Source organism: Eucyclogobius newberryi, unplaced genomic scaffold (assembly GCF_026437365.1).
Source record: "Eucyclogobius newberryi isolate DKJ021-1_F unplaced genomic scaffold, fEucNew1.0.hap1 SCAF_12, whole genome shotgun sequence".
Lineage (NCBI taxonomy): Eukaryota > Metazoa > Chordata > Actinopteri > Gobiiformes > Gobiidae > Eucyclogobius > Eucyclogobius newberryi.
In genome coordinates, this window is record NW_027315746.1 from 21,404,483 (window position 1) to 21,419,606 (window position 15,124).

General features: G+C 42.9%; 1 protein-coding gene across 2 annotated transcripts in view; it reads right to left on the minus strand.

Annotated features, from left to right (window-relative positions):
- The window catches only part of ephb1 (EPH receptor B1), a 250,745-nt gene that overhangs the window by 56,198 nt on the left and 179,423 nt on the right, over nucleotides 1-15,124 (minus strand). For both annotated transcript variants that reach the window (XM_072441429.1, XM_072441428.1), the window contains exon 6: nucleotides 5,767-5,891. In XM_072441429.1, coding sequence (XP_072297530.1) covers nucleotides 5,767-5,891 — 125 coding nt within the window. The remainder of the gene's footprint in view (nucleotides 1-5,766; nucleotides 5,892-15,124) is intronic.

Here is a 15,124-nt window from a genome sequence, read left to right on the forward strand (position 1 = left end):
ACACACACACACACAAACACACAACCCTCACACACACACACGCACACACACCCACCCACACACACACACAAAAAACACACACGCACACACAACCCTCACACACACACACATACACAAACACACACACACACACACACACACAAACACACACACACACACGGGGCCATCAGTAACCAGAGCCGCTGCTTCTCTGCTCCAGCTTTAATGGAGGGCCTGACCTCCGCTGAGCCGAGTTATTTCCACCATCCCCAAATTTTCAAGCAGCCGTAAAAAAAAAAAAAAAAAAAAAAAACACAGCATGAAAAAAACGTGGAAGACCAGAGCATTGGGCTTTTTTCACTATGGCCCTTTAATTTCTTTCATCTTGCCTCCCAATTTACAGGGTCCCAAGACCACTTATTCTGTAATGAGAAGGAAGGCGGGAAAAATGGAACAGTGCCGTAGAGACGATCGTGTTAGCAACAACTGCAGCTTTATATCAGGCCAGTAAAAAAACAGTCTCTCTGAGTTATTACCAGCTGCAGTCTGGTCTGTCACTGTAAACGGTGAGGTGCCATTTTATTTCTGTAGTTTAGGGGAAATATCGTTTGGGGAATAAACACAGTATTTGCCGCAGTAAAACAATGATATCCTGGTAAGGTGGTTCAGGTTGGACAAAGTTTTGGTCTAATATAAGCACAGTTAGTCACATTCATTCCTTCACCCGCTGCTTTTTCCTGCATAGCGACGTGGGACCTGAAGAGGCTCGTGCTGCATTCAGGTGCGTGTCGAGCAGTCCGGATTGAAGATTTCTGCAGGGGCGGTGCTCGTTCACCCGACTTCAGGGGCTTTCGGTCGGATGCTGAGAACACACTGTTTGTGATTCAACATTTTAAGCAGAAGCTATTTCAGAAGTTGCTTACAGTCGTTTTCCAAAGCTCCATGTTCACTTGCAATTTAACTCTTTGGACTTCCTCCAGTCGAACATCCCTGACGTCACAACTCGGACCGTCTCTACGATTTGCGTAAACGACTTGGTGCCGAGGTGTTAATGTGCAACTTTCCGACATGTGAAAGCCGCATTATATTATATCAGCCACTACGAGTATAAGCTGGGATACACCAATTGTCAGAAGGACTAGGTCAACTATTCTCACTCAATCATGAATATTGCAATTTTGCCTCTAATTACAGCGGATTTTATTTTCTGAGAAGCAGGAAGTGTGCTGGTAACATGCTAGTTGTTGGCAAAACTCTGCTCTGTTCTTTCAAAGTTGTGAAGAGCGATTATAAACTCATCACACGGAATAATTAGGATGGATGGAATTCATGAGAAAGTGAGGAATAGCTTTGGGCTGCTACAAATGGTTTAAAATAAACTAGCTGTGTTTTTTTCCATGTTTTTACGCAATTAAATCAGATATAGCACCTTTAAGTCTAATAACTTGTATTTTTCTTTGTATTACTAACATATTTTATTCTTGATACCTAATATTGTACTATTTCTGCTACAGGAAATGCTTTTGTTTGTGAATTTTGGAATGGAAATAAAGTTTTCGGACTTTGATTCTTTTCTTACTATTGTGTGTAATCCAACATATGTAGAACTAAAACTACAGGATATTTTCCATTACACTCCAGTCCTTTGTGACTGCTGTGTTTCAGTAAGTGCCTTCAAACGGCACACTGGGACAATCCGCCTGGATCCTGACAATGCGACTGTGCTCAGATGAATACAGGCCTCGCTCAAGTGAATAAAGAGAAGTGATCCAAGGCCATTTCTGTAAAGAGACACTTTTTATGATCATATTACTCACACTGTGAGACACAACAGCCCTGAGTCTAACCGTCTGTGTGCAGATTAGACATTACTAAAGGGACAGGAGTGCTTCAAATGGAGAAAATGAAAGAACATGCTCTATCACAATATGCAAAATAATAGTTCAAAATGTCTATTGTATATTCTTTTTCAAAAAACAAATACTGTAGCTGTCTGAAAACCCTCATTTCTCCTTCCAATTGCCTTTTAAACCAAAACTATGATAATGCAGTTCATAGTAGAGTATCCCGTAAGTTCATTCTAACGTGGTAATGTAGGTGTACTTCATTTTCCTCAGAATCGCTCTTGTGTGTTGTATGTTTTTGAAGTATGTTTGGTTGTTCTCTATGTGCTTCTTCACCGCTCGAACTAAAAGTCGTCTGAATCTCAATTTACTCACTATGACACACATTTTAGCCATCAACTGAGAATGGAAGGAGTCATTTGGACAATGAAGGATAAAAGAGGCAAAATTGTAGTGGGAGTACTTAAAAAGAACACAAAAAACCCCAAAGTGATCTAAAAAATGTAGTCAAGTAGGAGTAAAATGTGTTCGATGAATATTTTGAGTGCAGAATTGTAATATAGAAGCAGAACACGCAGACACTTAATATGGCTTCACTCTGCACAGTTTATCTGTGAGAGAACACGAATAAGCTCTCGGCACAGACAGCCCCAGTGTCATGTGGACAGGGCGTCTTAGGAAGAGAAGTCTATTTAGAGCCCATCAGAAGCCTCACCAAGTCCCAAACACAATGTGTCAGAGAGGACCACCGACATGGAAATCTCATCTCCACAGCTCAGTGTGTCACAAAGCAATCACTCTCATTCACCTTCTGTGTCCACCACATGCAGCCACCACTGCGCCGTCTCCCACCGCTACAGGGAGCTAATGCTACATTACAAACACTCTTCACTTTAGTTTAGAAATCATATTTGAGGTTTGAGTTGGAATGTGAAGTGAACTCGCTTGGCCAACAATGACTATGAAAAGTCAGAAATGCAGCATAGATTAGAGTGTAGTACGATTAATACGCAAAATATGCAAAGTATAGCCCAAAGGCAGTTGGTAATTCAGTCAGTACTATATAGGATAAGAATTATTCACAAAATTGTTTCAGCAACGGAAGAAGTTTTCCACTTGGAACGACATCCCTGTGGATGAATAAAAGTATTTCTAATTCTTAAGTTTATTCACACCATACAAAAGCAAACATTCTTTCTGATAATTCATTTCTTACCAAATATGTTCTTATTCTTATTTGAGAAATAATTCAGATCACTACTTTTACTTGTACTTCTCTACTACTACTCTTACTTGAGTAAAACATATTCACAACCTCTTCCCACATCTGTCCTAAAGACATTGCTTATCATCACTTGTGTGTTGATGCAGTTTGTGCACATTTCTAAAAATAACTATCAGTCTTTCCTTGGCTTGAGGAAGCAAACATGTGGAGGCGCTCTTCTACCTGAATCTTCCGGACGCAATTAGACATGTAGTTAATTCATTAATTTGTGATTACAGCTCGCTCCTCTGTTTGATCAGGGACACGCTACATAAACATCAATAGGATTAGTTTTCATTGATATTCATGAGCCAATGGCAGGGCATAAGAGTGTTATTTACAAGACTTGGCGCTGTCTGCCAGATAAGCTTTCTCCGGCCCACGGCGATCCGATTCAATTTCATGACCAGCGCGACGCCGTTGGGGAGACAGGGGGAAGAAGCAGACATTATTGGATAAGCGAGCTCCCAAACATCATTTTAAAAACACACCATTGTTGTCCTCTCTGAGTGAAAATGCTTAAGTGACAGACGCTATTCCAAAGCTGTGAATATTGATCTTGGTTTGTGTGGAAAAAAACTGTTATGAACACAATTGATTTTTCCTTCTCCTAGTTAAAAGCATCATGGGTAAAAGTTGGAGCAGGTCTTGGGAGAAGTTTAGGATGACACATACCGTATACAAAAGGGGCTCTGCCAAAGCAATCGATGGGTCTTTAGATGAACAAATAACAACCCAAATGGAAAAAAAATAAATGAATAAAAAATGCGCCTGGACAACTGGATATAATTATTGGAAAAAGCCTATACAGGTCAATCCCAGAGTTACACCGGAGCAGAGAACCGGGTGTGCTGACTTAATAAAGCTGTCGTATTGTGTCTGGGCAGACTGGTCAATACCCCTCCACCTCCACCCCCCTCCACCCCCCACAGGTGCAATGCATTTTCACAGCGGGACAGGTGGAGGTACTGTGCACAGAGGGCTCGGAGCAGAGGTCGACCTATTCAGTTCATCAGCGGCCGAAACCAAAGAACAGTGGGAGAGCGGCAGGTGAACATGCTGAAGGAACACATTATCAACCCTGGGGGGCGGCGGAGCTGGTGTCTGACAATTGAGTTTTTGCAGAGGAAGTAGCGCTAACGTGCGGAAGACGACAAGGCAGGAGATAAAGGACTCGAGTTAATGCTTTCGAAAGCTTTAACTCAGGAGTCTTGTGTGCGTTTTGTTCTGCCAGTTGTTTGAAACTGGTGAAACGACTGGCAGTTTGGACTTGAACTGTGCCTTGTAGCTGTACTTTGGAACAGAAATGGACATGCAATACATAAGATCAATTAGCAATATCATATCTTCAAGAATTCTCCAGATGTATCTACTTTAATGACTCAAATTAGATGTGCCTTCGAATGATTTGCATTGGACTAGGACTCAGATTCAATTGAGAAGAGCGGCCGCCCCATCACGCGCATAACTCACAGTGAGTGGGGCATCAAGTGCTCGGAAGGGCCCCCGTTTTGACTGAAATATTGTAGCTTATTTGTGCAGCAGATGTATTGTTCCTTCATATTTAAACCGGGAATATAACCTACAGAAGAACACACTGTGAACGTGTTGGAGTGCTGTACAGTAGAAGCCAGAGTTAAAACAGACACAGACGCATCAGAGTCACAATTTGGACGTGCGATGTGTCAAGCCGCCGCGGCAAAGTGCAAAGTGGTTCTTACAAATGTCGTAACACGTTTTTATAAATGTAACAGAAAGTGTCAGTTCAGACGGCCTGACGAATAGTTTGCAGCCTGTAGTGTCTCCTGGAGGCTCCGTCCTCAGCGCCGTGTGAGAAGAGCAGAGAAGAGAGAGTGAAAGTGAGCTCTGGAAGAGGGCCGGAGCAGGGAACATCAGGGGCCGTGGAGGGCCTCACAATAAACTGAGTAACGAGTTGCCATTAATATCTAAAAGCACTGGAACACAGGAAATTACATTACCTTTTCACAAAGTTTGGTCCAGGGAAACAGCATTTTGAAATAGTTACAGCCTTCAAAGCCACACACTTTGGAGGGGGTCGGAGGCACGGGGGCCCCACCTGCCATTTCTGCTTTGGGCTCACAAATGACTAGCAGCGGCCGTGCAATTGACTTCAATTAATTTTCTTTTGCAGTATTGATGTAGTGTGAGTGCTTTTATTCACAATTGTATTCATAATATGACTTGTTCTGGTGACAGCTTTTTTCATGTGCTTTGTTTTAATGTTATATTAAAATTGAGTTTTGTTTCATTAACACACTTTTCAGTCAGCGTGCTGTAATTCTCCTTTGCGTTTTTAAAGTTTTCTTTTTGTGGCTGATATATGTACGATATATGAGTGTTTATTTTACCTTATTATTAGTATTATCTTGTCTTACGTTTTTATTTTATTTTATCTTTATTTTCCCCCTCCATTCCACCTTTAAGATATGAGAGCTTTTGTCTATAGGAGTTTTTGTTTATAAGAGTTTTGTTTATAAGAGTTTATAAGTACGTTATCTGTCCTTTTCCTCTGTATCTACCTGCGTTGCAACAATGAAATTTCCCCATGTGTGGACAATAAAGGAATATCTTATGTTATCTTATCTTATAACCTTTGACACATTATTATTATTGCCTTCGTCCACACGCTGCTGATCAGACGTCCAGTACATTTCTTACCTTCTCATAGTAGCGCAGCTCGTAGTCCAGGATGATGCCGTTGGGTTGCTCGGGTTGCGGCCATGACAGAGTGAAGCTATTCATGGTGGAGCTGATCTGGTGCATGATGGGAACAATCGAAGGAGCTGCGGGGCACAAACACAGCAAGAGAACAGCGCGTCAGGACAGGATTAAATATGGACACGAACGCCTGAAGGAAAATAAACAAGTGGAAGTGCTTTGTTTGGCACAGTAAGCTACGATAGTGGAGTGTATTGTGGAACATTCGGGTTGTGTATAGAAAAATAATATAACTCAGATCAAAGGTGTTGTGTGGTAAAGGTTGGCGGTGCAGTGGCACTTTAGCCTCACAACAAAATGGTCAAAGGTTTGATTCAAGGCATGAAAGCACTAAAGTGATTTTTCTTTTTTTTTTAACCGTTGATTTGAGCTGCCCTTCTGTTAAAAGCGGTACGTCGGTGAGTGTTGGGCGTAATTTCACCTGAAAATGATTAAAATTTCTTGGTAAATATTGATGCATGAAAAACATGGTCTCTAAATTATCAGCTGCCTAATCCAGTTTTACATAAAGGAGCAAAACTTGACATAGCTCCTTTAATAGGCTTAATAAGAAGTATAAAAGCAAGTAATGAGGGTGCATAACTCGATTTGTACATACTGATGTCAAATTATTACAATTACACCCAAGAGGGAGCATAACTCGACATTGACATGGGTAAGGTTTTCAGAATAATAACGTAAATTGAAACATGTTTGAGCCTTTCAAAATAAGTTAAATGGCATTTCTTGTTGTGCATTTGTGAAAATTCAACACAAAGAAAAGAGAAGCATAACTCGAAACAGGCGGAACTGTCAGAATGTGGGTGTTTTTTCCGTGTGGAGCATGTTTCTCCTCGTGTCTGAGTGGGTTTTCCTGCCGGGGACGATAAAGTGCACCTGTGGGTTGGTTACCCCTGGGATAATCTAATTCTTGGCTTTAAATATCTTTACAAGCATCAAAAAAAGTCTACAAAAGCACAAATTATGTTTTTGCTATACCCTTTTTACTATTACCGTACTATTACCACTTAAACCAGGGATGGGCCAACTGCGGCTCGCGGGCCACATGTGGCCCGTTTGTCTTTATAATCCGGCCCGCCAAACATGCCAAATAATACTTTTTTTTTAAATATTACGTGAAATTAATTAAATAATAGATTCAATAGCCTATATTTGACAGAAAAGTGATATTTTATTTGATATTTAATTATTTAGATTTGTTTTTTTCACAACAATGATCACAGGCCGGCCCTCCGCTTCTTGCCTGGATTCGAATATGGCCCTTGGAGGAAAATAATTGCCCACCCCTGACTTAAACCATCTATACACAATGATAACACTTTTACATCTACTACTACTCCAACTACAACAATTTTGCACTTTATTTTTCCCACTTTCTCTGAGAAAACGTCAGAACAATTGTTCATTTTTGCACCCTAAAAAAAGAGAAGTTGGAATGCTAAACTAAACACAGACAATTGAAATCCAAAAGAACAATTCCTTTCACAAGTGATTGCAATTGTTTGTTTGTTGGCAGCTCATAATGGAACAACATATTGGGACAAATAAACGAACAGCGCCAGCTTTTCGGAAGCATCGCCTGTTCACGTTTCAATACAGTTTATTGACACACGCTGCAGGGTTTAGCATTCTGCCCCGGAACCCAAAAATGAAACAAAGCCCCACTCCAAGCTGCAAGCAGGTAGCAACCAGCCGATTTCAGGTCCCTCTCATGCGCACTTTAGTGTCGGAAAATCCATCACAGGCCGGTTTTGGCACAAATCCGATTGCCATATTTGGATGAGGTACAAAGGTAGGAGGTACATTTAGCCAAACTCACTGTCGCTTTTTGCCAGTGCAGCCGTTCGGAGGTCTGGCATAAGTTCAGGAAGCAGTCATTTTGGATTTGGGCCACTGTTATTTTGGCTACCTGAACGGACTACACAACAGAGGAGCAGCGTGACATTTTCAAGTTTTGAATGGAAAATAATAAGCTTGAAGAGACTTGGATGCGTCAAGCATTCTAACATAATTTCATCATCCATCCATCCATCTTCTGCCGCTTTATCCGGGGCCGGGTCGCGGGGGCAGCAGTCTGAGCAGGGACTCCCAGACTTCCTTCTCCCCAGACACTTCCTCTAACTCCTCCGGGGGGATCCCGAGGCGTTCCCAGGCCAGCCGAGAGACATAGTCTCTCCAGCGTGTCCTGGGTCTTCCCCGGGGCCTCTTCCCGGTGGGACATGCCTGAAACACCTCCCGAGGGAGGCGCCCAGGAGGCATCCGGAACAGATGCCCGAGCCACCTCAGCTGGCTCCTCTCGACGTGGAGGAGCAGCGGCTCTACTCCGAGCTCCCCCCGTGTGGCCGAGCTCCTCACCTTATCTCTAAGGGAGCGCCCAGCCACCCGGCGGAGGAAACTCATTTCGACCGCTTGTATCCGCGATCTTGTTCTTTCGGTCACTACCCAAAGCTCATGACCATAGGTGAGGGTAGGAACGTAGACCGACCGGTAAATAGAGAGCTTTGCCTTTCGGCTCAGCTCCCTCTTTACCACAACGGTCCGATGCAGCGACTGCATCACTGCAGCCGCTGCACCGATCCGCCTGTCGATCTCACGCTCCATCCTTCCCTCACTCGTGAACAAGACCCCGAGATACTTGAACTCCTCCACTTGGGGCAAGGACACCCCACCCACCTGGAGAGGGCAAGCCACCTTTTTCCGGTCGAGAACCATGGCCTCGGATTTGGAGGTGCTGATTCTCATCCCAGCCGCTTCACACTCGGCTGCAAACCGTCCCAGTGCATGTTGCAGGTCCGGGTTTGATGGAGCCATCAGGACAACATCGTCTGCAAACAGCAGAGATGAGATCCTGTGGTCCCCAAACCGGACACACTCCGACCCCTGACTGCGCCTAGAAATTCTGTCCATAAAAATTATGAACAGAACCGGTGACACAGGGCAGCCCTGGCGGAGTCCAACATGCACTGAGAACAGGTCTGACTTACTGCCGGCAATGCGAACACAGCTCCTGCTCCGGTCATACAGGGACCGGACAGCCCTGAGCAAAGGGCCCCGGACCCCGTACTCCCGGAGCACCCCCCAAAGGACACCCCGAGGGACACGCCTTCTCCAGATCCACAAAGCACATGTGGACTGGTTGGGCAAACTCCCATGAACCCTCGAGCACCCGATGGAGGGTATAGAGCTGGTCCAGTGTTCCACGACCGGGACGAAAACCACCCTGCTCCTCCTGAATCCGAGGTTCGACTATCGGTCGGATTCTCCTCTCCAGTACCTTGGAATAGACCTTACCCGGGAGGCTGAGGAGTGTGATCCCTCTGTAGTTGGAACACACCCTCCGGTCCCCCTCCTTGAACAGAGGGACCACCACCCCGGTCTGCCAGTCCAGAGGCACGGTCCCCGAACGCCACGCGATGTTGCAGAGACGTGTCAACCAAGACAGTCCTACAACATCCATAATTTCATCATACTTGAATATTTTTTGGTTAGAGAAAATGCTTACGTACATTGCTTTGAAGAAAGGGGAATTTGTGATAGTTTGGAGTTTTCGTTTGAAGATGAAATTCAGCTTGCAGGAAAAAAAAGCCTAGACTCTATTTTCACAAAATAATGCAAAGACTCACTACACTACTTCTACTCGGGTTAAGTAAGTAAAAAGAAATCCGTCACCCCAATACCAAAGTAAATATATATATATAATTACAATAATACAAATACTGGGCACAAATTGCCTATAAGCCACAGCACCAGTCATAGTCATAGCACTAGGTTGATTGCCAATGGGATAATCTACTTTTGGACTTGATTGATTTTTGGTTTATATATTTCAATTATTTACATAATTAGACATAAACAGAAAACAGCTTTACATATTTTTACATAAAAAAAATAGTTTCAAACTTTTAGTCTGAAATGGTTTGCAATACCCTACTTCATCAACTTGATTTTGCAATTGAATCAAGGAGTCTGCTTTACTCTTTAACAGTTAAAATTAATAATAATTGTATTTATTGATTTACTCACTTACAGTTCTAATAGAACTTTAATAAATAAGTCAAAATACCAGAAAAGGTGTGTTGGATTTGTTCAAATACTACCAATAGTTTTAGGACAAATTGACGAACCAAAATGTAGAGTCCCAGTGATGTTTTGGTCATAATAAACATGTTTATGTCCGCCGCTCTAACTGACTCCTCCTTCATTATCACTTCACCTGAACACAAACCTGAGCACAAACCTGAGCACAAACCTGAGCACAAACCTGAGCACAAACCCGAGCACAAACCTGAGTACAAACCTGAACACAAACCTGAGCACAAACCTGAGCACAAACCTGAGCACAAACCTGAGCACAAACCCGAGCACAAACCTGAGCACAAACCTGAGCACAAACCTGAGCACAAACCTGAGCACAAACCCGAGCACAAACCTGAGCACAAACCTGAGCACAAACCTGAACACAAACCTGAGCACAAACCTGAGCACAAACCTGAGTACAAACCTGAGCACAAACCCGAACACAAACCTGAACACAAACCTGAGCACAAACCTGAGCACAAACCTGAGCACAAACCTGAGCACAAACCTGAGCACAAACCTGAGCACAAACTTGAACACAAACTTGAACACAAACCTGAGCACAAACCTGAGCACAAACCTGAGTACAAACCTGAGCACAAACCCGAACACAAACCTGAACACAAACCTGAGCACAAACCTGAGCACAAACCTGAGCACAAACCTGAGCACAAACCTGAGCACAAACTTGAACACAAACTTGAACACAAACCTGAGCACAAACCTGAGCACAAACCTGAGCACAAACCTGAGCACAAACCTGAACACAAACCTGAACACAAACCCGAACACAAACCTGAGCACAAACCTGAGCACAAACCTGAACACAGACCTGAACACAGACCTGAGCACAAACCTGAACACAGACCTGAACACAGAACTGAGCACAAACCCGAACACAAACCTGAGCACAAACCTGAACACAGACCTGAACACAGAACTGAGCACAAACCTGAGCACAAACCTGAGCACAAACCTGAGCACAAACCTGAACACAGACCTGAACACAGACCTGAGCACAAACCCGAACACAAACCTGAGCACAGACCTGAACACAGACCTGAGCACAAACCCGAGCACAAACCTGAACACAAACCTGAACACAAACCCGAGAACAAATGAGCTGAGCTTTACCATGAGACTATGCTTATTGCCTGCTCACTCGTCACTGTTGCCTCTGAACACATCTGTCCATCGTGGTTCAGCTGTGGCCCAAAGACAGGCCTGGAGGCCGGGGAAATCATCATGTGTGGGAAAGATACAGCGGAGACAAACAAGCATGCTTATTCATCTAGTTGAGTGAAAATGTACTGTAAAATGTTTCACCCAAACCGCCATTTCATTTTATTTTTTTCATTTTAGTTCATTTTTTTAACATAAAAGAAGGTCAAACATGTCAACAATGTTTTTTTAATTCAATTTATTAAACACCACACGGCACTGTAGCCTTGTGCAATACCATTTTGTCATCGCAAACAAGGACACATTCATTGGATTGAGAAAAGAAAAGTCTTCTCCTATTACTCCTACTTAGGGCTGGGCACCGTTAATCGGTTCCAAGTAGAAACTGACCAAAAAGGTTCAAGAAGTACTGGTGATAGCATCCAGTTCCTTGGCTTTAGATAATGACCAAAACAACACAAAAACAAACAAACAGCGCAGACACCTGAGAGGGCGCCCTGCACAAACCGTATGTTTTAACTAGTCCTCCATGTCCAAACAAAACGCCATGTATCATTTTACTGGTAAACAGAAGAGCTGAAGAAACGATGGAGAACACGGCCTTCAGTACCTTGTGTCAAATGTCTACATGCTTTGCTTCTGCAGAGTCCACAGGAAGTAGAAGGCACAGCTAATATGATCCAAACATCGCCATAGTCCTTGTGCTTTGTCCAGGTAAGAGCGCAATCGCACAGTAAATAGGGTTAAACTCCAGCGTGGAAAAACTAGGATAGTAGCCCGTCTTTGCCATTAGTTGTCCAGGTAAAACATGTTGTTAAAGCGTAAATGTGAATTAGAAGCACGCTGGCTGCCTTTGATAAACGTGCCATGGTACAAATGGCGTGAATCAGCGACTGGACAGACGCCATCCAAGTATGTTTTAAAATAAGATTTAACACAGTTACAGCGTGATTAAATGCTGGGATCAATTTTGGCCATTAATTTGCAGTCTGAAAAAATGCAGGCACCAAAAAAAGTACTGCTATTGAAAAGATCAAATGGTTAAATGAGTTAAATAGGTAAATAGGTAAAGAGAGTTAAATAGGTACTGTACTTTTCAGACTTTTTCCCACGCTTGAACCCTGTGGCCCATAAAATGGTGCGGTTCATTTATCGATTCTACTGGTTAATGGCCACCGGGGGGAACAGGAAGCGCAAGCATTTGACACACTGTAGAAGAAGACGTGAGTGAAAAGTGATCCCTGTATTTTAAGCTTCAAAAATGCTGTGTGTTTTATTTCAATCTGACTCATATTCACAGAGAAAATAGTCTAATGAGGAAGTGAATCTAGACTCGGTGAAACACAAAGACACACGTGGAGTGCGGCCATGCTTTATACGGCGGTCTGCAGTTTAGAACCTGCCGCATTTAAATTAAACTTTCTTGGCCAGACTTGACCATCTTTCTGTGTAAATATCATAACAAGAATGTTACAACATAACACTCACTGCTAAGCGCAAGCTCAGGAGCAGATGAACCAGATGTGAAGACACAGACACAGGTAAATCAGCTCACACAGAGTAATCAAGGACAGAGGGGACAGTAGGGACATTAGGTACAGCTGTGATGTGTTTAAGATTCAAAATGCTGTGTGTTTTATTACAATCCAACTCATATTTACTGAGAAATTAGTCTAATTAGACTTGTGGTGCAGCGGACAGCGGGTGTGTCGTGAGACCCTCAGTTCAAAAGAAAACCGGCGTGTGTTAATATCTCATTTTACAATGTGGGCACCTGCGGCTTAATGACAGGTGCAAGTATATGTACAATTTCTTGTTTCTTTGTAAATTTTGTTGAAACGGTCTTTATTCAGGAGCGCTGTATAGCCCGAAAACTATGGTTGCTCCATTCCCTCAATATGGACTCACTTGTTATTATGAGATTTACATATTGCTGCTAATGTTTTCTTTACAAAGTGACTCTTATAAAAGGATTCATTACTGTATGTTAGTGGCTTTAGTGGCGTACAGTATTTTCAGTACTATTGTTTATGATGATAGTTGTTGCCGCAATATATCATACTTCAAATGTTATTTTGACATGCGTACTACTATGACAACTGTCTTCATTTTATGGTAAAAACAGACTTAGAGCTTGGAAACATGTTCCACTACACAACAGTGAACTGCCGCTGCTGTTTGAGACAACTATATATTGCTGTTGTATTAAATTGTCTAAAAAACGTCTCTGAACCTTTGAGTGAATGCCTAAAATCCATGAAGCAGCAGCCCCTGATAGAATGAAGCGCTTGTTGTGGGTGTAAATGGGCAGTGTTGGGCTGCCTCTCTGGGCTCTCTGCTGCAGACAGAGAGAGGGCTGTAGGCCGAAGCCCAGCCTCTCAGCCTGGTTCACGCTCCACTGACCAGGGCCAGCGCCGCCTGCACCGCATTATCAATTACCGGCCACAGGCACACACTGTTCCTGACAGACCCACGGGAGGGGCACTCCGCTCTCAAATTCCTGCACTGAAGAGATGGGGCTGAACAGAAGGGTGCTTACACAACTTTAACTCCCACTTGTTCTCAGCGGTTTGGGATGTAGGGATCAGGAAAATGTAAGCAAAACTAATTCACTTCATGGAATCTATAAAACATGCTTTGAATGTTTGTCTTTATGCACGTGATTCCAAAACAAGCAGTGAGAATTTCAATTTGTTGCCATGATTACTCGATGTGATGCTTCAAGGGACAAACAAAAAATCTGTTTACCCATTCACAATGTCTAGATATGTCTTTCATATCAATCCAGCAAATGTTCTCGGATCGATGTCTTCATGACTGCTGTGGATGCCTGTGGTTTCCTCATTATATACAGTAGTTTGAGTTTTTATTATTTCAGACAGGTCTTAGGGCTAAAAAGACGACGGTAAGATTCCGTTTTATTTCAAAACTCTTGCAATGGAAACGATAGATGGATACGTTTGGAATGTCTTGTTGGCAGCCGCAAAGAAAGCCATCGCAAACAAATAGATGACACAAGGCGGGTCCGATTGTCGGGGCGTAGGCTCAAGTGGCCGTGGACATCCGTGGAATGGAGGAAGTCACATTTGCAGTCAATTTGAAAAGGGATGAATTTGAAAATCAGTGGCATAACTGAGACAAATAAGCCAACATTTGCCATGATTATCAGCGGTGGTTTTTTTTTGTGTTTCACTCTCTGTATTCTTAAAAAAACTACAAAATATCATAGAGCTTGTATGTTTGTTGCTTTATTTTATGTATGTGTGTCTCGGAACTTATGTCACACAGTTCAACATTGATTAGATGTCTTTACATTAGATTTGCAACTTCTGAATCCAACAATTTTATAATTAACAGTTTACTCAAGAGTGGGAATCAAACCAGAAACCAGTAAACAGTAATGCTGCCTGGACGCCTTTACTGCTCTTCTCTATGGGAGTAGTATGTTTAATGGAATACTGTTGAACATTCCAGGTTGGGGTGTGTGATATGGCAAATAATATGTTTTACAATTTTCTTGGAGACAGATGACAATTTTGATATTATTTTTCAATTGCATTTAAGAGGTTAATGAAGTCATATCTCGTTATTGGCCAATATGGAAAGTGGGACAGGGAAAACGGTCTGTGTCTGAGCAGAACGCTGCATTAAATACAGAAATAATGGATTGTTATATGACAATATCACCAAAAGCAGTTTGCCACCGGAATGAGATCATGATTATATTTTTGTCACCATATCGCCCAGCCCTAATTCGAGGCAAAGCATTGACATCTAATGTAAAGTTACACTTTATTTCCTCATGGGGACATTTGTCCTCTGCATGCATTTGACCCATCCTTCAATGCCGCCGGGGCATCTCCTCAGGAGCAGTGGTCACTGCAGTGCAGCGCCCGGGGCTGGGTCAGGACTACCTTCGCTGGAGATCCGGCACTTGCTTGTCTCCATGGAAACAAGACAAGCACCAGAAAAGTTCCATACTGCACCTTGAGCTAAGAATGTTCTTCACCTAATTTACTCGTTTAGAATAAAGTGACCC